This window comes from Dendropsophus ebraccatus, chromosome 3 (genome assembly GCF_027789765.1).
Source record: "Dendropsophus ebraccatus isolate aDenEbr1 chromosome 3, aDenEbr1.pat, whole genome shotgun sequence".
Lineage (NCBI taxonomy): Eukaryota > Metazoa > Chordata > Amphibia > Anura > Hylidae > Dendropsophus > Dendropsophus ebraccatus.
The window spans coordinates 88061849-88088303 of record NC_091456.1 but is presented as its reverse complement, the minus strand read 5'-3'; the positions used below and the strand labels follow the sequence as shown (position 1 = coordinate 88088303).

Below are 26455 nucleotides of genomic sequence, written 5' to 3'. Positions count from 1 at the left end.
CTGGTGGGGGGTGGAGGGGGGAAAAGACAGGGAAGGGTGGCAGATAGGTGATTGAAGCATATTACAGATTTATATAACTTTGTAATGTGCTTCAATTACTGGGAAAAAGGTTTTCATGGCACTTGTCCTTTAAGACATAGATTAATTAAGGGCCTTTTACCCTGATGTTGGTATAAATGTCAGTTATCAGGCCGTGAAAAAGTGACAGTGATCAGCACCGGAGCAGGAAAATGGCTGATCCTCAGCTGATCACATCTTTAGAGCAGGCTTTAAAATTTTTCATTATCGGCTACACATATTCCTGCCCAAAGAGGAGGTGTGTGGCTGACAGCAAAGGGAAACTGACAGCATGGAAATGCATACCTCCAGTGTGTCAGTTTCCAGATTACACCTTACTCCATACATTCTGTACTACTGTGTGATCCATTCATTTGCATGACCCCATGTCAGGCTGTGTAAAAGGACCCTTAGACCAAAATGCAGGAAATACATTGGCCCACATTTTTAAAACTGTTTAAGTGCAAACATACTAGACAATCTTTAAATGATTTATCAGGCTGTTCGATAAATCTTTTGCACTAAAAGACTGTCTAGTTTTTTAGTGCATAACTTACACCATCTATTACTTGGCTTCAAGTCCACCAGAATTTTCAGCCAGATTCAGGTGCATTTTTTGGTGCTTTATAAACCCCACTCCTTTTGTTCCAGGTGGAAAAGTGTCCAAAATGCATAACAAATGTGGTGGAAAGTCCTGTGCACTCCTTTTTAGCCAAATTCTGGAGGAGACACATTAATAAATCTGGGCCAATGTGTTGACAAATAAATTTACCACTGATGCATTAAAGTGTCACTGTCATTATAACTTTTAAAATCTAAATCAACAGTAGATGTAAAATAAAGCAAGTTTGCAATTTACATTCATTACTTTTTTATGGGTGCCCTCACACATCCTTTTTGTGTGAAATATTTCCGGCCTCGAAAAACGCCAGAAAAAACTGCCAATGTGTTTTTTTCAGGCATTTGCGTTTCTTCAGGTGTTTTTTTTACTTTGCCATTACATGATCTAGCTGCTGGACCACAAATGGTGACAAAAAATGCCAGAAAAAAACACCATTTGCACAGTAATGGCGTTTTTGAGACAACCAGAACAATCTCATTAAGGGTAAATTCACACGGGCGTCTCGCATAAGAAATCTGCAGCTAATCCGCAGCTAATCCGCAATACACCTATTAATAATAATAAGAATAATATGTGTATTGTGGATTAGCTGCGGATTTCTTGTGCGAGACGCCTGTGTGAATTTACCCTAAAGTCTATGGGAGGAAAAAACGCAACAGTTTGCCAAAAAAACCAGCCACAACCTCAGCATGCTGCGTTTTGGAAAAACCGACACAGAGCCTGAAAAATTCCACACCAAATAAACTCCATGTTTGTGAGGCAAACCATAAAATTTCATTGCCCTCCAGCTAACATCTAGCTGCTGGCGTTTTTGGCAACAAAAAAAGCCATGGCGTTATTATTGGCATTTTTCCAAGATTTTAAGGTAGTGTGAGGTCAACCTTTTAGTTATGATGGAAAACATGGCACTTCCTGTGTTTAGACTTTTTTTTCCCCTTAAAGAATCTAAAAATAGGAAGTCCAAAGTTTCCCAGGTCACCTGAGCGCTCACAGAGAAGGCAGTCATGTGACTGATGGATGCAATGAGCCATGACTCTGTCCTGGCCGGGACTTCATGTGTTTAGTCTCTTTTTTTCTTTCAACCAGTATAAGACTAAAAATCTGCCTTCAGGAGACTGGACCTGGATTTCTGATAAGTATAGCTTTGTTATAAAGCATGATAACTAAAATAATAATAATGAATGTAAATTGCAGACATGCTTTATTTCACATCTACTGTTGATTTAGATTTTGAAAGTTATAACGACAGGTACACTTTAAGTATAACAGAGCTAAATTTGTCTTTTAACTATTTGCTTTAAAAGAGAGGCCCAGCGTTTTTTGAAATTTGTCAGCTGGCAGGGGCAGGGGGGAACATAATAAACAATCATTACTTACAGTACAGTAATTTACAGCTTCCAGTAGATCTTCCTGACTGTTGCATGTAAGAACTTGCTTTATCCATATTAGTTGTCTACTTATATGTCTTTACATCTTCAATTTTTCCCGTATTGGGATGACATTTTGGGGTTTTAGAACCAATTATCTGTTCCTCATAGAGTTTTGTTCTCCAGAGACACTATTTTCAACGTACAATGGTTGGCCTGGAACCAGTTAATATTGTAACTTGAAGGCCCACTGCATATATGTATATATGTTAAAAACTGCATATAACTAGAATAAAGGTCAGCAAAAACATGTATAAAAATGTAGCATAGTATAGGTTAACATTTTATTGATATATACTCTTTAAAACAAAGTACATGTGGTATCTAAACTAAAATATTGTCCACATCTATTTTTATAAAATGTGCCCCAGGGTGTCTGAGCTTTAGGAATTCTGCCTTGAGAACCTCATCAATAAGTTTGTGGATTATCAATACTTGTTGGTATGAGGATGGGATTATAGAGCAAGTTACCAGCTAGGCCTTTTTTAAATGTCCAATGAATGGACAAGAATCTGAAAATGGATGATAGATTTATTTAATGAAAATTTGTGTTTCTTCGATTATCCTGTGTACTGTATAAGAATATTTGTGCTTATATTACAGAGATTCAGGGGACACTGTTACTGTTACACTACTTCGAGGCACTTCGGTAAATACAAATCTCTATTTCATTTATGTATACTATTACATCAATATATTGATTTTTTTTAAATTAAATAGAGAGAAAAGTTTACAAATAATACTATTGGTATGTAGGGTTTAGGGTAACGAAATTTTAAAGGGGTTATTTGGGGAGCTCTCGGAAACTTCACTTCCTCCCCTTGGAGGATAACTCTTTCAAATACTCTGTTACATCAGTATAGTATATAGTACATTTAAAGCCCACAAATGAGTCATAAAGATAGCAACATGATGTCTCCGAAAACCAAGTTGCTGTAAAAGGGGGCAGAGAAATTATCACCCAAACTGGGTGTATAACAAGTCGCACCCATTTAAAGGGTAGTTTTCATTAAGCCCTGGGCTTCATTATCTATGGATTGGATGCTGGTTGGAGCATTCTTTACAGCTGCATTATTTGTTTTCGCTGTACTTTTTTTTTCCTCTAGTGCAGAATATGTGTCCCTTACCTGATGACAGACAGTGCTAAAGACCAATAGGCTGCCAGCCACCATCTGAATGCTTGACCCCCTATGTATACATGTCTATATGTATACAAGCCTCCAGCATACATACTATAGCCCAGTATCTATCCCCTACTATTCTAGCTACCCATTTGTGTCCTGTATTTTGCAGTCACATGTGTCATAGAGATGATTACAGAGATTCTGATGACTACACCAATAGAAATCCACAGTAATGCTAAATCAGAAAATCTCCTAAGAAGTGCTAAGAAGCCAGCCAGCATTAATCCAGTAAACAGTCCTAGGCAGATAGTAATGTGAGTAATTAGCAAGGCGAATGATGGCTAGAAGACAAAAATGATAGTTAAATAGCTCAGAAAACTCATAAAAGCAGCCAATCAGTTAACTTGACAAAAGCAGGAATCATATGGCTGATAGCAAATGCAAATTTTTGTATTACCCATGAGTAACAATTCTGAAGTATCTTTATGAAGAAATCTGCTTTTTGGTGTTTTAACTATCGAGCTTATACAAAAATACTGCAGAGACACCATCACATGTTTCCCAACATCAGTGAGTCTCCATAGTAACGTACTAACATAGTTAAAGAGGTAGTGCGGCGCTAAGAAATTATTCACAAAATAACACACATTACAAAGTTATACAACTTTGTAATGTATGTTATGTATGTGAATGGCCCCCTTCCCGTGTTCGCCGACCCCTGCCCGTGTACCCGGAAGTGTAGTGCAATATACCTGATCCGTGTCGACTGACCCCATCTGTAATCTTGTCAAAGACGTCATCTCCGGGAGGCCGGCCGACCCGCTCCTGCCGTCCCTCACGCCGGCCCCCCTCTGCCGCGTCATAACTGTGCTCAGCTGCGATTGGCTGAGCACAGTTATGCTCAGCCAATGGCAGTTGTATAACTTTGTAATGTGTGTTATTTTGTGAATGCCGCACTACCCCTTTAATAAGGAAAAAGAGTCCATCAAGTTTAACCTACAGAAACCCCACTGTGTTGATCCGGAGGTAGCAAAAACCCTTATGAGGTAGATGCCAATTGCCCGGTCACAGGGAGAAAAATTCTTTCCTGACTTCAAATGGTAATCAGTCCAGTCAAGGAAACCACTTTCCAACAAACTACAGTCAAAAATGACAGAACCATGGAATACTAGGAATCTAGGAACATTGCTCCCTGTTTTGGTTGATCTCCCTGAGGTCATCATTCTTTTGAATGCACTTACTAAACTTTGCTCCCACTAGCCAGAATCCTGCTCCACACTGACGAGGGGCAAATACCCCGAAACAGCTGTCTGTGGATGGATACCTTGCTTGGGTATTTCCAGGTCCTATCATTTTTGACTGTGGCATGTTGGAAGGTGGTTTTCTTGACTGAAGACCCCATCTTGGCTTGGTTGTTTTTTCCTGGTAGAACATCTGGCCAGCTCACTGACTTTAATAAACATGTGATGGTGTCTTCACAGTATTTTTGCATATTTGATTTCCCAGGGGGCAATGTTCCTAGATTCACTGACGTTTAGTGTTTTGGTTTATCTTCCTGAGGTCAACCATCATTCATTTTAACTATAGAGCTGTTACCCAATTAAAATCCATCAATTAGCCATTAATTAAGAACTGGGTGTTACCATTCCTTTTGTCAATACAATGTGTCCCTACACAGTCTGACAATATGAACAAACTACATACACTATGTAGGAACATGGCCCTAACACAAGGAGAATGATAACACCCAGTAGTCAATTCCTAACACCAACTTAGGGTTAACAGATGAACAGTACAATGCAGAATTCCAAGCAAAAATATTCCAGACTTATTTTATGAGGAGATTATTTTTATTACAAGTACTTACTAAAAAGACATCTGTGAATGTCAGTGATCAGTGCTTTATTCTTTTTTCATGGTCTGCAGCAGGAGGACAGCCTATACAGACCTGAAGTCTGACCACTATATGGTCAATGAATGGCAGTATTATTGGTGATATGCACCTATTGAAACCAATTGGCTGGATACAACTTTGAGCATATGAAATAAATAATTCATCTTTATTGGTGTTATATGTTTTGTCCAGCAAGATTTTTAAAAGGTTTCTACCTTGTAATTCTCTGTAAGGCTGGGTTCACACGTTTGCAAAAAATGGATGGAAAAACAGATGCATTTGTGTGCAACCATTTTTTTATTGACTTGCATTATAAAGAAAAACGTTTTGATCCGTTTTTTTTTAATGGAAGTGAATGGAAAAATGGATCGAAACGGATACACATGTGTGAACCCAGCCAAATTAGGACTATAGTTTAACCATTTATACTGATCATACAGGCCTAGGCCTGGGGAATAAAGCCATCCTATGGGACCTGACTAAACTATATCTATTGTTGTGTATTAAAATAAAATTGTTTTTGGTAGACAAAACAGCTTTAAAGGAATGCCCCTTGAATGCTCATATGGATTGTATTCAATAGATGACCTATCCGGTTCTGTGATAGCTATAATTTCTAAGGACATTGCTATAGAAAACAAAACATGTTGAAGGGGCTATAATTATTGTTTTAACTGCAACCCTATTGTTCTCAAAACTTATATAGCCTAGTGATAATGACTGGAGGACCGCATAGGTCATTTATTAAATACAAACCACATAAGCATTGAAGGGTCGTGTTTTAAAGCTGTTATTTCTACCATAAACGATTTTCATATAGACAAAAAAGTTATATTTCAGTCAGGTCCCATAAGGGGGTTTTATTCCCCAGGCCTAGGCCTGTGGGATCAGTATAAGTGCTTCTATTGAGACCTCCAACCTCAGACTAGAGGGATTTTGTTGAATTGATTATAGTTTAATGGGTATTTTTTAGGTACATCGTAACATAGTGGCAGCATATACTTGTTTACAACATGTTTATGGAGGATATGGATGGTTTTGTTATTCCTATCAATCACAGGCAAAACAAACAGGCTCTGCTGTTTTGGTTACATTCTTGCCCAATACAAAAATAATAAAAAATAAATCAACATTAGTAGCATTGTGTTTAAGAAAAACTACAGTCAATCAAAAGCAAACAGAAAAGTTGTTCTTTTTGTCTCGTCACATGTTACCTGTGCACTTAAGACATTAACATGTTTGCTTATTTGTATACAGAGCCCCAAGTCATCCTTCCTCACAGCAGAGAAAAGGGCCAGATTAAAAAGCAATCCAGTGAAAGTAAGGTTTGCTGAAGAAGTGATTGTAAATGGCCACACTCAGGTAAGTAGCTTTTCACCTTTAAGCGAATGTACCATTAGTATGTTTGCTTTAAGATTTGCACATGGATAGAATGGCGCCCATCCCGCCTCCAGTGTTTCACCCCTGGCTGGTGCCCGGGAATAGAATGGCACCATACACAGGAAACGGGCTGTGGTTAAAAAAATGGACCGATGCACTGGCGCCGTTCTATCCATGTGCAAACCTAAAACGAATGTACTGATGGTACATTTGCTTTAATTTTTACGATATACAGTATATTTCTTTCATATGTACATCTAAATAGAGCACAAGTCAATGCATATGCTGCAAAGTTTTATACAAAATATATACCTCATGTAAATGTCCCTTGAGGCTATGTGCACACACAGTCTGTTTCTGGCCGTTTAACGTCTGTCTTATAGGATGGCCATTATGAAATAACGGCCATTATGTGGCCTTAAAATGAAAGCCGTCCTAAAAAATGGATATCGAATGGCCTCTGCCAGGACCCTTGTCCAGGACGAGCAAGTTCAGTTCAGACTAGTCTGGTCTGAATCTAAGACACATATATGCAGCACTAACCAGAGAAACTCAGCTCTTTCAGTCAACCCCCTATATCTATTATGCAGTGCTAGACACTACCAAGAGAGAAGAGTTAGGGATCAACCTAGCCCACGCCGTGAACCAGTCTAAAAAGTGCAGGGCAGTATCCTAATATACAAGGGGGACTAGCCTGGATAGAATAAAGCTACCAAGAAGGTCTACGTATTCTATCTCGCAGTGCAGGTAACTCGTGAAGACTCGGATACTTAGCTGCACCCAGATAAACATGGCAGGGGCTTGTATCACCCTATTAAAATGGGAAGCTCGACATTGTAGGGCAGAAGGTGGTCAGACTATAGTCTATACACGGATAGAAGTAAACTTCTTACTCTCAAGTATCTCTTCAAGTTCCGGCAGAGCAAAGTACTTCATTGGGTTGGGACTCCCTTGACAAACTCTTCTCCTCTACACTGCTCTACTCTGTTTCCAGCTCTGCAAGAGAAAAAATGCCAGAAAAATGCCAATATGCATATGGCTATGTTCACACAACGTTTTTTCAGCTCTGTTTAAAATGACGTCTGTCATTTTAAGTTTAAAATAACAGACGTCATTTGGCTGTCTGGCTTCCCCTGAACATAGCCTATAATTTTTCCTTGCGTTTTTACCCCCCTATAGAAGTCTAAGGGGGAAAATGCCAACAGTCCTGTTATAAAATGGCCAAACACAAAGCATGCTGCAGATTTGCAAAACTGAAAAAAAAAAAAAAAAAGATCACAGGACAAAAGCCAAATCCAACAACATCATATGGGTATTGCCTTTTATATTTTATTATTAATGCTCAGCTAACATCTCGCCATTGTGTTTTTGAAGCTGAAGCCTTTGACTAGCTTCAGCATCCGATGCACAGTGGGGCACCTCTGACTGGCACTCCAGATGATTGGTGAGAGACCCAGTTGTTGGACAGTTGTTGGACTTGTGAACACAGCCTTAATTAACAGATAGTTTTATTGAAGACCATTAAGTTGGCTTATTTTTTAGCATGATTTGTCCCTTGTAATTAAAGCTTACATGTATGATTTGTACTAAAAACCCATAACTCCCAGAAATACTATGGATATTTGCTCTATTTGCAGGGAATTTGCTGTTGTGTAATTCACAGTAAAGTGAACTTCCTGCTATCACATTCTGTAAATCAAACATAATCCAGTTTAAGCTATACCATCTTCTCAGAGAAATATTAAAGTATTCTTGTCACTAAATATGAGGCCATCATCTTGTATGTTTTAACATACTGCTTTTTTTCAGGGGAATTCACTTCTATTTATGCCTAATGTCCTTAAAGTCTACTTGGAAAATGGTCAGACAAAGGCTTTTAAATTTGAGACGAAAACCACTGTTAAGGTAGATATAGATGTATACATTATTTATAATTGTATTATACTTGTTCATGCTTATTGCATGTTGGTTTAGTATAACTTGAATGGGACTGAACTGTAACATTTTAGACTCCTTGCTCCAGCACATAGTAGTTAGGTCCCCTGTGCCATTATATAATACTTAGGCTCCCCTGTTCTCCCCACATAATAGTTAGGTATGCTCTGTGTCCTTATATAGTAGTACGGCCCTTTATAGTATAGGCTACTCTCTACAGTCCACATATAGTATAGGCCCCTCTGTGCACCCTCTCTGCAGCCCCTAACTAGTATAGACCCCCTTATGCAGCCCCTGTATAGTATCTATTTACCCCCGATGCAGCCCTCATATAGTATCAGGCTCCCCCCTGAGAATTCCCATATGGTGTCAGCTCACCTGTGCAGCCCCCATATGGTATCAGCCCCCCCCTACCCGTGAACCCCCCATATATGGTATTAGCCCCTCTATGCAACCCCCATACAGTACATTTTCCCCTATTTCAGCCCCGTATAATATCAGACCCCTGACCCTGCAATCCCACCATTTTCTGCCACTATATAGTATTATTCCTTATCCTGCAGCCCCTATATAGTATAGTTTCCCTCTGCAGTCCCCATTTAGTATCCCTCCCATCTGCAGCCCCCATATAGTATCAATCTCCCCAGTCCCCATTTAATCACCTCTCAACAGCCACCTTTAAGTATCTGCCCCCCCCCCCCAAAAAAAAAACAAAAAAAACAAAACACCATTTAGAATCAACATAGTAAATAAGGTTGAAAGAAGACAAGAGTCCATCAGGTTCAACCTAGGGGAAGGCAAAAACCCCTATGAGGCAGATGACAATTGCCCCATCACAGGGAGAAAATCCCTTCTCGACTCCTATGGCAATCAGTTTAATCCCTGGATTAACGTAATATATATATATTTTTTTAAAAACCATCAAGGCCTCCCTTGAACTTATTTAATGAATCAGCCATAACATCATCATGTGGCAGAGAGTTCCACAGTCTTACCGCTCGTACAGTAAAGAACCCGTGTCAATGCTGATGGTGAAATCTTCTTTCCTCTAGACGTAGAGGATGCCCCCTTGTCATGGTTACAGACCTAGGAGTAAAAAGACCACTACAAAGATCTCTGTACTGTCCATTCATATATTTGTACATTGTGATCAGATCGCTCTTTTTTCTAGCGTAAATAACCCAAAGCTTGATAACCTTTCTTGGTACTGTAACCCAACCATTCCCTTAACCCATAGCTGCACCAGGACGTTACTGAACGTCCTCGTGCCGCTATGGAAGTTCAAAGGGGGGGTCGCGCGGCGACCCCCCTCTGAACTGCCGCAATCCCGGATGCCGCATGTAGCCCGGGATCGCGGCTATTAGCGGGCACGGTCCGATCGCCGTGCCCGCTAATTAAGTATTTAGAAGCAGCTGTCAAAGTTGACAGCTGCTTCTAAATACTTGCTCATCTCAATAACTGGTGGTCTAGTGGGGGGATGCCCCCCCCCCGCGGCGCGATTGCGGGGGGCGATCCTTGCATCCATCCCGGGACGGGGTCTGCGCCGTAATGGCGCTGATCCCGACTCGGCATTCTATTGCTTTCGGTTGCAGCAGCCAAAAGCAATAGAACACCGATCTCATGGATTAATGCAGTATAACTATACTGCATGGATTTCTATGAGAGATCAGAGTGCATATACTAGAAGTCCCCCAGGGGGGCTTCTAGTATATGTGTAACGTAAAAGAAAAATGTATTTTTAGTAACACAAAATCCCCTCCCCTAATAAAAGTGTGAATCACCCCCCTTTCCCAATTTTATAAATAAAAATAAAAAAATAAACAAACATGTTTGCTATCGCCGCATGCGTAATCGCCCGAACTATTAATTAATCACATTTCTGATCTCACACGGTAAATGGCGTCAGCGCAAAAAATCCCAAAGTGCAAAATTGCGCATTTTTGGTTGCATCAAATCCAGAATAATTGTAATAAAAAGTGATCAAAAAGTTGTATATGCGCAATCAAGGTACCGATAGAAAGATCACATCATGGCGCAAAAAATTACACCTTACATAGCCCCATAGACCAAAGGATAAAAGCGCTATAAGCCTGGGAATGGAGTGATTTTAAGGAACATATATTTTCTTTAAAAGGTTTTAATTTTTTACAAGCCATCAAATCAAATAAAAGTTATACATGTTACATATCGTTGTAATCGTAACAACTTAAGGAACATATATAACAAGTCAGTTTTACCCCAGGGCGAACGGAGTAAAAACAACCCCACCCCAAATAAAAAAAAATATATTTTTTTTTCAATTTCACCACAAATATAATTTTTTTCTGGTTTCCCAGCACATTTCAGGCAAAAATTACATCTGCCATAGCAGAGTACAATTAGTTGCGCAAAAAATAAGGGCTCATTTGGGTCTCTAGGTGGAAAAATGCAGGCGCTATGGCCTTATATACACCAGGAGGAAAAAACGAAAGCGCAAAAATGAAAACTGGCTGTGTCCCCTAAGGGTTAATAACCTTTGTCGCCCTCCTCTGCACCCACTTCAGTTTACCTGTGTCCTTCTTATATACCAGTGCCCAAAACTGTACACAGTATTCCATATGTGGTCTGACCAGTGATTTATTAGCCTTGGCAGCTGCTGCCTGGCACTGATCACTAAAGTTGAGTTTACTGTCCACCAATACCCACAGGTCCTTTTTGGAAGCAGTTTTACCCAGTGTTTTATTATTTAGCACATAACTGTACTTCTTATTTCTACGGCCCAAATGCATAACCTTACATATATCCACATTAAACTTAATTTGCCATTTCACCTCCCAAGCCTCCAGCTTCTCCAAATTCCTCTGTAATATGATATTATCATCCTCTGTGGTGATTACTCTACCCAGTTTAGTATCATCTCCAAAAATGGAGATTCTACTCTGTAGCCCCTCTACAAGATCATTAATAAAAATTTTAAATAGAAGTGGACCCAGCACTGACCCCTGTGGTACCCCACTAGTAACTAAAACCCAATCTGAATATGTTCCATCAATGACCACCCTCTGTTTTCTATCACTTAACCAGTTACTTACCCATTTGCATACGTTTTCCCCTAGTCCCCGCATCCTCATTTTGTAGACCAAACTTTCATGCGGCACAGTATCACACTTTTGAAAAGTCCAGATACACAACATCCACAACCTCCCCAGGTCCAGTCTATAACTGACCTCTTCATAGAAGCCAATCAGATTAGTCTAACAGGACCGATCCCTCATAAATCCATGCTGGTGCTGTGTTATAAGATTATTTTCATTAAGATACTCCAGTATAGCATCTCTTACAAACCCCTCAAATACTTTACCCACTTTACCCCTCAAATACTTTACCCACTATTTTCAAAAACGTTCTTCCTTTGCTAGAGTTGCAGGTTTCTGCTTTCCAGTTTATATTGGGGTTGTTAAAGTCCCCCAATAATAATGACGTCACCCTGCTTCGCTGCCACATCTATTTGTCTTATAAGGAGATTTTCTGATTCTTCCTTTATACTTGGAGATTTATAACTCACTTCTATACGAATTTTATTATTCTTCGTCCCTTGCCTTATTTCTACCCAAAGAGACTCTACATTATCATTACTTATATCCTCCCACAGAATGGGCTTAAGGCAGGATTTAACATATAGGAAGACCCCTCCCCCTTTCTTATTTTTACGGTCATTTCTGAATAGACTATAACCTTGGATATTAACAGCCCAGTCATAGCTCTCATCCAGCCATGTCTCACTTATCCCCACTGTATCATTTTTCTCATCCACCATTATGAGTTCTTATTCCTCAGCTTTATTAGTGAGGCTTCGAGCTTTTGTATACATACATTTAATATGTTTGTCCATATTTCCTTTCCTCTTGTCACTAGTGACTATTCTATCCCCTCCCGCCGCTCCACCCCCAGTTCCATAATCTAGGCCCAACTCTCCATCTACTGTCTTCACTTACTGTATTGTAGTTGCCCTCCCCCCGTTCCCTAGTTTAAACACTCCTCCAACCTCTTAGCCATCTTCTCCCCCAGCCCGGTTGCACCCTTTCCATTGAGATGCAGCCCGTCCCTGCCGTAGAGCCTGTAACCGACCAAGAAGTTGGCCCAGTTCTCCATGAACCTGAATCCCTCTATCCTACACCAGCTCTTGAGCCACTTATTTACCTCCCTAATCTCCCGCTGTCTCTCAGGTGTGGCTGGTGGTACAGGTAATATTTAGGAAAAAAATCACCTTGGAGGTCCTAGTTTTAAGCTTTCTGCCCCTAGTCCCTAAAATCGTTTTTAAGGACTCGCCACCTACCTGTAACTTTATAATTGGTGCCAACGTGCACCATGACTGCTGTGTCATCGCCAGCCCCTCCCAGTAATCTGTCAGCCCGATCCGCAATGTTATGAACTTGAGCGCAAGGTAGGCAACACACTGTTCGGCGATCCTGGTCTTTGTGACAGATTGCCTTGTCTGTCCCCCTAATAATTGAGTCCGCCACTACCAGTACCTGCCTGGCCTGCCCCTGCCCTGCACTCCTATTTCCCACCTTACTGGAGCAGACACCCCCTGGCTTTCAGAGGCAGTGTCCTGCTGCAGCAATGCCACTCCTGAATCAACATCCCCTTCATCCGCCAATTTGGCAAACTTGTTGGACCAGCCTCCCTCACACTTTCCCTCTACCCTGTTTTCTAACTGTGACCCAACTAGCTACCTCTTTCTCCTGCACCTCCATGCTATCACTCTCTCCACCATCTACCCCTTTGAGTGCTTGCTCAGTGAGCAGCAGACCCCTTTCCAGTTTGCCAATGCATCTTAATCTTTGCAGCTGCTCATTTAGATCCAGGATCTGGTCTTCCAAACCAGCAACATGCACACATCTCCCACAATGGTATGCACCCTCCATCGGTTGATCAAGGATTGCATACATGGCACAAGATGTACATTGGACAAACATGGAGCTCATTTATATGGGGATATAAAGTGTATGTGTATATATATACATATATATATATATATATATATATACACACACATATATTAATCAAACAAACAATTTGTCCCACACTTGAGACAAAAACACACTTCAGATCAAAAACTTGCACGTTCCAAAACTCGCTCATAAATTGCAATATAAAAGAACTTAGCTTGCAGAGATGGATGCTTCTGGCTCTTGTGTTGGAATCTGCCCCCCTAAAGTCATTATTTAGTATCTGCCCCCCTCCCAAGCCCCATATATATAGTCTCTATGGAGCTCTGACAACTTCATTTATTATGCACCCAGAAGCGTAATCGATAGAATAAGTGGAGACAATGAAGCAATTGGGTACAAAAGTAGGGGTTGCAGCTATGGAATCTTATTGCTGAAAATGTGACCATGGTGGAGTAACTGCATAAACTATGTGATCATTTCAGGACATCCTTTTGACCCTTAAGGAGAAGCTTTCGATCAATGTTATTGAGCACTTTGCACTAGCTCTAGAAGAGCAATATAACATCTCAAAACTTTACCTACTTCATGAAGATGAACTTATAGAACAGGTAAGCTTTGCAATTTTATAAGGGGACGTACAATAATGTCATATTTTCCATTGATCTCAAAATGTTGTATGCAGATTTCCATGTGGTGGTAACCAGCAGAGCATATTGGTATATAGTAAAAATGCAGCTAGAAAATATTAATATTAGGGACATTATGATGTCATTATTGCATCTGTATTTCTGTACAGTAAATACTTGAAGGCTATGTTCTAACCAGGAAATTTAAGCACAGTTAGAAAAATGGATGAAATGGAGATGCAAAATAGATAAAATCACATGGTGCTTTTTTTTAACAGTAGCAGTATTTTACACGCTCATGTAAATAGCCCTATAAATTAATATTACCCCTCGGATTATTGGCTGCAAAACAAAGATAAAGTTATATGAATGCAAAATATGCTTGTGTATACGTGGCCTAATGCATAATCTCTGCAAAAAAGGGGGAGGGTTTATATTGTCGGTTTTAAGTAATCCCCCTGCCAGCATACAGGTCAACTTCGACATAAACTGAGCAGCTTGTACACCATCACTGAAATCTATGCCAGCTTGCAGCTGCAGCAGATTTCAGATACAATGTATGCCAGCTTGCAGCTGCAGTGGATTTGAGCTACAATGTATGCCAGCGTGCAGCTGTGGTAGATTTCAGCTACAATGTATGCTAGCGTGCAGCTGCAGCAGATTTCAGCTACAATGTATGGCAGCGTGCAGCTGCAGTGTATTTGAGCTACAATGTATGCTAGCGTGCAGCTGCAGTAGATTTCAGCTACAATGTATGCCAGCGTGCAGCTGCAGTAGATTTCAGCTACCATGTATGCCAGTGCGCAGTTGCAGCAGATTTCAGCTACAATTTATGTTAGGTTGCAGCTGCAGTAGATTTCAGCTACAATGTATGCCAGCGTGCAGCTGCAGTAGATTTCAGCTACCATGTATGCCAGTGCGCAGTTGCAGCAGATTTCAGCTACAATTTATGTTAGGTTGCAGCTGCAGTAGATTTCAGCTACAATGTATGGCAGCGTGCAGCTGCAGTAGATTTCAGCTGCAATTTATGCTTGCGTGCCCCCTGAGCGTGCGCAGCATACACAACAAAAAGTTGAAATGAACCCCACTCCTGCTTCCTGCACTTTGGCCTGCTCTAGCTGTTACTAGAGAAAGATTCACCCTTACAACAGGTAGCAGACAGCAGATTGCAGTAGAGGGAAGGTATTTAAAAGGACAGTGACCATTTGCTTATGCATTTATAACTGTCAGCTGCAAACCATAGTGCTTGTATTCATTTATTTTTAAAGCACCCTTGGTCCCAGAAAGCTATACAAGCTATAAGGTTTAAAAACAAAACATTACAAACTTAAAAACATGTTACATGAATAAGGGAAGTGTCAGACTGGTACATAGGGATAGAGGACCCTTTCTGCAAGGGCTTACAGTCTACATTATTCTGACTGAGGTGTTACATAACAGAAAGCATTGTCTCCTAGTAAGCATACATAGTTCATAATCTAATTAGCCTAAGGTAATTGCCCTCAGTTAATACACAACCTGCATGATAAACAGGTGTCTTTCCTTGCGTAAGTGCGCTAAGGACTGGGACTTCCTAGGTTTGGTCTCTTTTTTTTTTTTTTGAACAGAGAAAAGACCAAATATCAGCCTAGAGGGAGCAAGGACCACAGTTTGGCCGTATGTATAACATTTTTTTTTACGTTTTCTTTGTTTAAATCAGTAATTATATGAACCCTTGTTGATTTCTTTAAAAAAATATACACACAAAAAACAAGTGACATGTGATCTCAAGATTATTACAAACAATAATTATATTTTTTAGGTGGTTCAGAAGAAAGAATCTCATGACTATAGATGTCTCTTCAGAGTTTGTTTTGTACCTAAGGATCCTCTAGATCTCTTACAGGAGGATCCAGTTGCCTTTGAGTATCTCTACTTACAGGTAAGTGCTACTGTAAAAGATATTAGGTTAAAGGGAGCCTTTTATAAACACATTGCCCTACCAAATGCCCCCAGCACCATATGTGTGTGTATTCTGACCATGTCTCTGTATGAGGCTACATTCATATGTCCGCAATTTTGTGGACCTTATGGACAGGAAAAGTAAGTAATGGTTTTGTTCCCCGCCCGGTATGATGTGTTAATATCATGCCAGCAGTGGGGACTCCAGTGTCACTACAGTGCTGCGACAATTTCCCAGCTGCCGGAATGATTTCGACACATCATGCTGGGTGGGGAACAAATCTATTACTTACCTTCCCTGTCCGTAAAATCTGCAAAATTGTGTATGTGTGAATGCCCTTAGTCTGAGCCACTGCCATATTTAGCAGTAAATGAGCTTTAATTGCTGCTTGCATTGTATGCTGATTAGTTGTATCACACTCCAAAAAATGCACCCTTAAAATACCCCCTTTATAATTTACATAAAATATAACCCATATAATGTAAAGGGTCACACATCAACCCAACTAATGCACAATAATTCACACTAGCTCAAAATGTAAATTACCAAAAAATATACCTCAGTATTCACTGTCCATAAACATCAACATGCATAGCTAACCAAAAAATAAAAATAAAATGCTGGAAATATAGTACAAATGCTGTGGCCCGGGGTAGCTGTGAGGTGTTGGTACAGCAAAGTGGGCATGGGTCATGGCCACTGGTCATGATGGCCAGGAGTGGTGTTGGTACCCACTCCCGGACACATGGGCACTGCGCTTGAAAAAGGGGATAGCCCAAGTGTAAGGTGTAGGTGCAGGTGTGGCAACACAAAAATAGGACAGAGAGTCCAGCACTCTCCAGGAACACGTTTACTTTGAGAATCTTCAGAGACAGAGGATGAAGAGTAAGTAGGAATAGCTGTTAAGTAGAATAGGGACTGTCTTGGGAGCCTTGTCCAGGTAGCTAGGTACTCTGCCAGGGAAAGTTTAGTAGACAAGTAGAAAATAGTGACGAACACTCGTACTAGCGTATAGATAGGTTGCTATCTGTTCGTTTATTATACATTTTTCCATGAGTAATCTGTATATATACATTCCTACTGCACATACCCCATGCAGTAGGAATGTATATATACGTTCCTGATACTGAGGGGCTAACTGATGTGGTGAGAGCGGTCCCGCACACATCAGCTATCCCGCAGCTGTGTCTCATTAACCCCTTAAACGCCGCAATCTATAGTAAACGCAGCGTTAAAGGTACTCAGTGACAAAAAAAAGCTTCTGTCACTGAGTGATCAGGACCCCCGCAGCCATGCTGTGGGGGTCCTGATCGCATGTACCGACGGGCAGGGGAAAGCCTCCTGTTGGTTTGACGGGCGGGGGTAAGCCTCCTGTTAGTTTGGCAATCTGTGCATAGAGTCTGCTCTCAGGCTAATTCCCTGTTCACATGCTGACAGCCATAAGGGGCAACATGGCACACAGGGGAAAGAGACTGCCCCACATGATCCCAGTGTCTGGCAGCCTCTCCACAGTGAGCAGTGATTGCTATCATGGCTCACCGTTTTAGAAGCAGTGACAGCAATTACCGCTCTCTGCAGAGGCTGCCAGACAATGGGATTGTGTTGAGCAGTCTCTTTCCCGTGTGTATCAAATAAAAAAATATATAAAGTACATGAGGGGCCAGCATCCTGCTCTGTTTATTGTTAAGTAGCCGCACTAGAACATAGCAGTAGATCGGGAACTGCATGACTTACAGCCCTGCAATTCTCCACACCAACAGTGGTGGCAGCAGAGGGGCTGTGTCGCCCTATATTGTTGCCAGGCTCCAGAAGTACATATAGAAAAATTGACGCATTTTTAAAAAAAATAACTTTAATAAAGTTATATTATCTATGAAAAAAACCTTTATAATTTACATTTTTTGTCTCCTGAGTACCCCTTTAAGTAAGTGTATGTGATAACCACTTTGATGTGTAACATATGTATATGCATGTCTCCCAATTATCTGTCCTCTTATTGTTCTGCCACCAAAGAGCTGCAGCGATGTACTTCAGGAGAGATTTGCAGTGGAGATGAAATGCAGTGTTGCGTTACGCTTGGCTGCTTTGCACATTCAGGAACGTATTCATTCTTGTGGGCAACCACAGAAGATAACATTCAAATACATTGAGTAAGTAAAATGGATCAGAATTGGCAGTCATACCTGTTATTACATAGCTGAAAAGGCTTGAGTATTGTGTATGTAAATATTTTCAACTATAATTATAATTTTTAGTTTTGCAATTTCAGTGTCAGCCTACACTTCTTTCTACAGTGGTCACTAAGGGACCTAATTCTCACACATACACTCTTCAGAAACAGCTCTGTGTGGGTTTCCTGTATCATCAGCAGCAGCTCACCTTTCTCTAATGGCCTCCTCCCGTACCTCTAATGGCCTCCTACTGCGCCTGCTATATCATGATTTATCACGATTTAGATGTAGATTTGGTGCACAATGCCTTCGCTAGGTGCCTCTTAGTAAGTCAGTCAGGGATACTGAGGGCGGGGCTTTATTTAAGACTGACATACTCCTACGTTAGTTTTGATAGATGTCCCCTGTTGATCTTTCAGTCTCCTTACTCCTGGTCATGCAAAGATTTATTACTCAAGTTAAATGTAATTTTTTTTTTTTTTTTATAAATAGATTTTTTTTTTCCACGTCCAAATTTATGATGTTTCTTTCCACTAGAAAGGACTGGGGAATCGATAACTTTTTATCTCCAACCTTACTTCGAAACATGAGAGGAAAAGACATCAAGAAGGCAATCAGCTTTCATATGAAGAGAAACCAATGCATTCTTGAGCCAAGACAAAAGGTGAACAGGAAAGTTTGTCATGTGTTACATCTTGCTACACTGAAAAGGAATTTAGGAAAATAAAAAATAAAAAACTTTGTTTCCCCAAAGCCAGGGCTAATTATGTCTATAGGGTGTCTGGTGTTGCAGCTCAACCATATTCAATTGAATTTGACTGAGCTGTGATACCAAACACAACCCATAAACAAGAGAGGCACTGTTTCTAGAAAAAGAAACATTTTTTTTGTGTAGCATAATTATGTTTATAGGTTTATTATGTGCCACTACCATTTACCATGTACCCTGGGAGAATTGCTTTATCTGTATCTGTACCCATTAACTATATTTTTAACATTTTAATTATCACTTTGTTGGTTTGTATGTTTTAATCAATCAAATAAGTTATGTTTTAGTCTAACTTTTCTGCAAGGTACATGGGCCTTTGGCCCCCTTGGACATCAGAGCCATAGTGTACTGCACCTTCTACAACCCCCTTATAGCAATGCACAGTATTTTTGGCAGCAATTATTATAAAGATATGTACAGTACTTCTGACTAGTGTTAAACGGACCTGTCAAAATGTTCAGGTTCGGCAACTTTATAACAGTGCCAAACCCGAACATTTTGACAGGCCACTTAGCACTACTTCTGACTTCTCAGTACAGCTATGTCTGTAAGCTGGCAATTTTTAAAATCTTACACACATCAATTAATTTAATAAATTACATTTTCATATCCTACTTATCCAAATTCTCATATTATTCCAAAATTCTGATCAGTAAGGCAAAAATTAAATGTAAACATTTCCTTTTCTCCATGTTAGCAGCCAATATCTGCAGCACAGGTTCAACTACAATATTTAAAGATTCTTGGAGAATTGAAGACCTACGGAGGGAAAATTTTCAATGCCACACTAATGGTATGTAGCATATACATGTATAAAGACACAATTAATAAAGACAATTCATCCAGCAATACCTAAAAAAAACCATTATATTATGTATTGCCAATAAACAAGCAAAATGGAGTATTCTTTTTGAGATTGTTAATTACCTATACGGTATGTGTCATCAGTTCTCTCTAATGTCCCTGGGTCCTGGAAGAGATTTTGCTGAAAGTTCCATTGAAACAACATATATGTAAGCTGAGACAAATGCATATGCTAATGGAAGATTTAATGGCCCAATAACTGTTGGCTACAATTATCTTTTATCTGTGACCATCTGATATCATGTAACATTTTATAATGGCAAACAGTACAAACACAGGTCGTATTAGCACACAGGCTGGGTTTGCACAGCTTTAGTGTAGTACATCTCATCCATATGTCTGCATCCCATCAAAAAAATGCTGCCAACGTATACAGTGAAGCACAACAGTTGGTCCATTTACTTTAATGGCTTGAACTTGGTCACCTAGTGAATACATTTGGACTACTTCCCACAGATATGTGTTATTTTGCTGTACTCAGAAGCACAGACTACTCCATTGAGTACAGTGAAATAAATGTGTAGACGAGGGAAGTGTCCCTTATGTTCAGGCCATTACAGTGAATAGACATTTTGCTGGACACCACAATATGTGTCAGTATCTATGGTTTGATAGGACAGTATAGGACCCGTTAAAGGATATACAAGGGTTAATCAAGCTGCCACTCTGCTGCCCAAGGTGAACTACAGAAAGCCCACCTCCCCTCCCAAAGTATTCAAACTGTATAAATGATAGTGTCTTATCTCCCGTGACTCACAGGTGATGTCTTCTCTGATCAGAGTCACTAACTTTTCTTTTTATTTTCCTTCTGGTGCGGGACATGACTCTCCACCATATAGCAATTAGGTCCCCTCTGTGTTTCCATATAGTAGCCAGGCCAGCTGTGCGCTCAGAATAAGTAGTAAGGCTCTCTCTATGTAGCCAACCTACCTCCCTGTAGATATCTTCTAAGTAGGTTGTTGCACCCCCAGTAATTAATATTCCCCATTTTAGGTAGTCCCTCCTTAAGGTAGCCCCCTTGGGTAGCCCCCCCATGTAGGCATGACCCACACACACACACACACACACACACACACACACACACACAGGTAATCTCTTAAAAGGCAGCCGTTCCACATACAGCCATCCCCCTGTGTAGTTTAAAAAAAAAAGTCATACTGACCTGGATGCAGAGGTGCAGTCCTCTGATGCCTCCTCTCCCTGCTTTGCAAGTGCACAGTACAAGTGAGTGGCCTCTTGTGGCCGAAGTCATAATGCCACCTGCGGCCACAAGAGGCGGGAAGGAAAGCCAATGGCAATAACAGTACTGCATCATTTAACTGTGAGCGCTAAATAAGAGCACTTATGGTTAAGGGCCAGATGCAGCACTCTGTGGCGGTCTGGGCCTGGTTCAACAGGTGCTGATGCCAGCCCTGCCTCCCCCCCTTCCAACAGCAGGGGGGGGGGCACAACCTGAAGCAGACATACTTCAGGTTGTCATATGGCAGAAGCACCTATTGGCTAATGCACACTACTGTGTTCAATAGACATTAGGCCTCTTTATAAGTGCATAGTCCGTGTCTGGAACTGCGCATGATGGAGGCACACACGCATGTGTAACCTATGTAGCCTGTATTACATGGGACTATTCTAGATGGTTTGTAAGAGCTTCTGCTGAGATTACTGCAGTGTTTTTACTGTATATTTAGTCACTTTCTTAAGCTCTAATTATAGTCTTATCTCAGCTACAGGACAGAGAATCATACGTCACTCTTCTTGTTGGAGCAAAATATGGTATCAGCCAAATTATTAACAACAAACTGAACATCATGATAACTCTAGCAGAATTCTCCAACATCAGCAAAGTAGAGCTAACTGCAGAGTCAGAAAAAGTCAGCATGGTGAAGGTTTACCTGCAGGATGTCAAGGTAACTACAATCATTGCAAACTCTAAAGACTATTTCAGTAATATAAATGGTATATTAAAGAGGTTCTCTAGGACTATAACATTAATTATTGATTACGACATTGATCCTTAGACAGGCTGAGCTCTAGAATTTTGTAAGCATTTGGGTAATAAAGTCACAGTGGGACTCCTTATGCCACACTGTCCATGCCATTTGGAGTCGGGGAGGAATTTTTCTCACTGTGACTCTTGTCTTTTTTCAACCCTATTAACTATATTACCCAATATACTATACAACAGTAATGCCACCAGTCACTATAAATGCCAAAATAGCCAAATAAATATGGCTGTATGCAGTTTTCTGCACAACCTGTAGGCTAGGAGCACCACTTTGCAGGGAAAAAAACATGACTGCAGCTCCTTCCCTCTGACGAGTGGTGGGGGATCCAGAGGTCAGACCCCATCTATTTATAAAGTAATTGCGAATCCTTGTGATGTGCCATCATTGTATCAAATGGGAAAACTTCTATAACTCTTTCACTCTCAGAATAGATGGGTGAAGCACTTGCTCAAATACCCTTAACAATTACGTAAGCGGGGGGGGGGATGGGGCGGTGTGCCAAAACCAGTTTTAGAAGTCTGATTCCTTTCAGGCAAAGTTATAATTGGTCTAAACTTCGGGTGACACAATGTGCAGTGTAAAGGTGCGTTTACACGTAACGATTATCGTGCGAATTTGCGCGATAAAGATCGAATTCGAACGATAATCGTACGTGTAAACGCAACGAACGATCAAACGACGAACGAGAAATCGTTCATTTTGATCTTTCAACATGTTATCAAATCGTCGTTCGCAAAAAATTCGCAGATCGTTCCGTGTGAAGAGTCGTTCGCCGATTTAACCAATGTGTGAGATAGGCTTAAGCGATCGCAAAACGATCGCAAAACGATTTTTCGTATGATATATCGTACCGTATAAACGCTGATCGTTATGAAAAAAAAAATCGTTACTCTGACATTGTTAATCGTACGATCGGGCCAATTATACTTTCGTGTAAACGTACCTTAAGGCTGGGTTCACACTACGTATATTTCAGGCAGTATTTGGTCCTCATGTCAGGTCCTCAGATTGCAACCAAAACCAGAAGTGGATTGAAAACACAGAAAGGATCTGTTCACACAATGGTGAAATTGAGTGGATGGCCGCCATATAACGGTAAATAACTGCCATTATTTCAATATAACAGCCGTTGTTTTATGATAACAGCAAATATTTGCCATTATATGACGGCCATCCACTCAATTACAACATTATGTGAACAGATCCTTTCTGTGTTTTTAATCCACTCCTGGTTTTGGTTGGTATGAGGACCTAACATGAGGACCAAATACTGCCTGAAATATACGTAGTGTGAACATAGCCTAAGGGCTGCGTTCACACTACGTATATTTCAGTCAGTATTGCAACCAAAACCAGGAGTGGATTAAAAACACAGAAAGGATCTGTTCACACAATGTTGAAATTGAGTGGATGGCCGCCATTTAATGGCAAATATTTGCTGTTATTTTAGAACAACGGCTGTTATATTGAAATAATGGCTGTTATTTACTGTTATATGGCGGCCATCCACTCAATTTCAACATTGTGTGAACAGATCCTTTCTGTGTTTTTAATCCACTCCTGGTTTTGGTTGCAATACTGACTGAAATATACGTAGTGTGAATGCAGCCTTAGGCTATGTTCACACTACGTAAGTTTCCGGACGTAGCGCGTCCCCTGAATAAGCGGCCGGAGACTTACGTAGTTTGTGTATAATGGAAAGTATACGAAGTACGGCTGCACAGTTCACACTACGTACGAACTTACGCCCGGATCGTACGCGGCGGCGTAAAAAATGAACCAGACCATTGTTTGCGGACGAAAATGCCGTAACTTACGCCTGTAGTGTTACATGCGGTCCCGTACATAGTGGTGATTTCTTCATTTTTGCAGCTTTTTGTGCCGATCCAAAAGGTTCTGTGGGGTGTCCGGGGCTAGGCGAAGATTTTCAAGTAAAAGACCGCTGTCAGATCGCTACGTAGGGCGCTCGGGAAGCGTAAGTAGACTTCGGGCGTAAGTTCGCGGTCCGTACGTAGCCGGCCGCAAGTAGCGTAAATCTCCGGCCGGAGTTTACCGCGTATATGTCCGGCGGCGAAAATATGCGGCCGGACATATACGCAGTGTGAACATAGCCTAAGAGAGCACCAATCTGCTACATCAGCAGTCACTTACAGAGCCCATCACACGGCTTGATTGTCATGTAGCAAGGGCTGCGTTGACAGATGAAAATACTTATATCTCTATGCTTCCTGTTGTGTTCTGCTGCCTTATATGCTTTATATTTTTACCCTTTTCACTCAGAAATCACCCCAGGATGATGTAGGATGTTAGGAAGACAAACAAGAAAAAGATTGCCATAAACTGAAGAGGGTGGCACATCCAGAGTAAACAGACTATATCCAAAAAATTACGTATAAGAAATATAGAAATCTTTATTGATAAATAGAGCAACAGGTGCCAAACAAACACATTAAAATCATTTAAAACACACACAACGCATAAGGGACTGTGCAAGATGAACACAGACCCAAAGATACCCCGACATGAACAATTGTAACTGACCCCCCCCCCCCCCCAAATGGTATTATGGAACAGGCTGCTAAGACAAAAAATCAAATGTGAACTATACAGACCATGATGTGTGAGCCTATATCCTAAGATGTACTAATCAAGGAGTGGCAGAGTGTAAATTCAGCCATATATGGCTAACCATAAAAGAATTTGTATCACCATAAAGGGAGGTCCATGTCGAGGTCCACTGAACCCCACGGGTTCCGTCTCAGCACTGAGACTTTCTCAAGGGTCAGTAGGATGTTAGGAAGAAGCTGCAGAGCCAGTTCTACTTAAAGCTAGATTCACACATAACGGATCCGCAGCGGATTTCACCCTGCAAATTTGCAGCGAAATCTGCTGCGGATCCATTGCCTTGTATTTTCTATGAGAATACATACTCACAGCGGCATTGACATCCAGCTGCGAGTATGTAAGTTAACCCCACACCGGCCGGAGCATACATTACCTGCTCCACACTCCAGCTTGCTTCGGGGGTTCCCGGCTGGACGTCCCGCTCAGCCAATCAGTGTGCTTCCCCGCCCATGTAAAAATAGGAACTGAAAATAAATAGATTAAACTAGTTTTATTAGTAGCACCCTGTACAGTTTCTGTTGCCTTTGTCTTTTCATCTTCTCCATGTGACAGTTGTAAACAGGAATGTGCTGCCTCCGATTATCTTTATCTACTAGTCAAGCAGTGTCTTCATTAATCCTATGTTTTTATTTCTGCTTATCAGAGAAGATACGTAGCATGAGTTGTTCCCTTCTCTGACAAGCAGGGAGGATTCTTTATTGGCACTGAGGTTCTAGGAGTACTCTAACAACAATGTATATATGGGAGGAGAAGGATCTGTAGAAGGGTAATGTGTGACCCATCTACAGAACTGTAAAAGTACTGGGCAGGAAACAGGTTTGAGATGGCTCTAAAGAAGAAGCAAAATTAGTTGTGGAGAAGCATTATGGGCAATATTAACTTTAGGTTTACAATTTATATTAGAGACCACAGTTTGACAACTTTAGAGACTGTAGTTTTACAATTGTTTTACAGTTTATTAACGCCACAGTTTTTCTTCTCTCTAGCCTCTATCTCTTCTCTTGGAGTCAAGTAGTGCTAAGGACATTTCATGTCTTATTTCTGGTTATTGCAAGCTGTTTGTGAGTACTACAACATCAATCTTTGAGTGGCCTGGTAATAATGCATATCACAGGATATCAACAGAGGAAGGTAAGAAAGATTGGGAAACACACTTTTTTTATTTATGTCTCATTAGTAGAAGAGTACAAAATGATATTTATTTATATTTAAGATTCCACACAATAATACAAAATGCAAAGATAACTGTCTTCAGAGATTACCCTCTTAGATGTGAACGTGTGACCTTTGTATCACAATCCATGTTCTTAATTATTAAAGGGGTATTCCCATTTCAACTTATTTAGTTAAACCTGTAGGGTAAGTCAGGGTAAATACATTCATTTAGCAAACTTGGCTCCTTCTCCTGTTTGTTCCATCTTTCTCTTTCATTGTTGACAGACCATTTTCTAAGTTACTGACTACTATGCTGCTCTAAAAGCAGTGGTCTGGCTGCTGCATATATAGCTATTTTGTAGATCAGTGGTTCCCAACCAGGCTACCTAGAGAACCCACTAGGGGTGCCACAAGACTCTGGTGGAAATTGTGACACTTTCACTTTAAACACCTCTCAAAGCTGCAGCTAAGCAGATTCTAGGCATGCACCGCTCACCTGGATGTTCCACCTGCTCACTGTAACGCAGGATGAGTGAGCTAAACATTAAGGTAGACAGAATGAAGGAGCAAGAACCTTCAGCATCCTGCTTTTACATTATATCCCACAGGCTGCCGGAACTTTATGCCTGCAGCCTATGGGACACCGGAACGTGACCTCCCCAGCAGGCACAGTGATTTGACACCATCATGCCTGCTGGAGGATCCGTCCCCATGGCTTACAGGCTGGAGCAAGAAGAGCTGCCCAGATTAGGTAAGTATGATGTGTTGTTTTTTTTTTTTTAATGGGGGAAGTGGGAAGCTAGTACTAATGAGAGCACAGCAGATGATACCATTATTACTATGATGGGCACAGCAGATGTGGAACTATTACAATGGAGGGCATAGCAGAAGGCATTATTACTATGAGGGGCACAACAGATGCGG

At 40.8% G+C, this 26455-nt stretch overlaps 1 protein-coding gene across 3 annotated transcripts in view; it reads left to right on the top strand.

The window, feature by feature from the left end:
- Positions 1-26455, top strand: part of FRMPD1 (FERM and PDZ domain containing 1) — a 117730-nt gene that overhangs the window by 82742 nt on the left and 8533 nt on the right. For 2 of the 3 annotated variants that reach the window (XM_069962184.1, XM_069962186.1), the window contains exons 5-14: positions 2710-2755; positions 6382-6486; positions 8314-8409; positions 13856-13981; positions 15801-15920; positions 17955-18091; positions 18650-18776; positions 19579-19674; positions 21470-21652; positions 25363-25507. In XM_069962184.1, coding sequence (XP_069818285.1) covers positions 2710-2755; positions 6382-6486; positions 8314-8409; positions 13856-13981; positions 15801-15920; positions 17955-18091; positions 18650-18776; positions 19579-19674; positions 21470-21652; positions 25363-25507 — 1181 coding nt within the window. The remainder of the gene's footprint in view (positions 1-2709; positions 2756-6381; positions 6487-8313; positions 8410-13855; positions 13982-15800; positions 15921-17954; positions 18092-18649; positions 18777-19578; positions 19675-21469; positions 21653-25362; positions 25508-26455) is intronic. The other variant, XM_069962187.1, reaches the window with a different exon arrangement.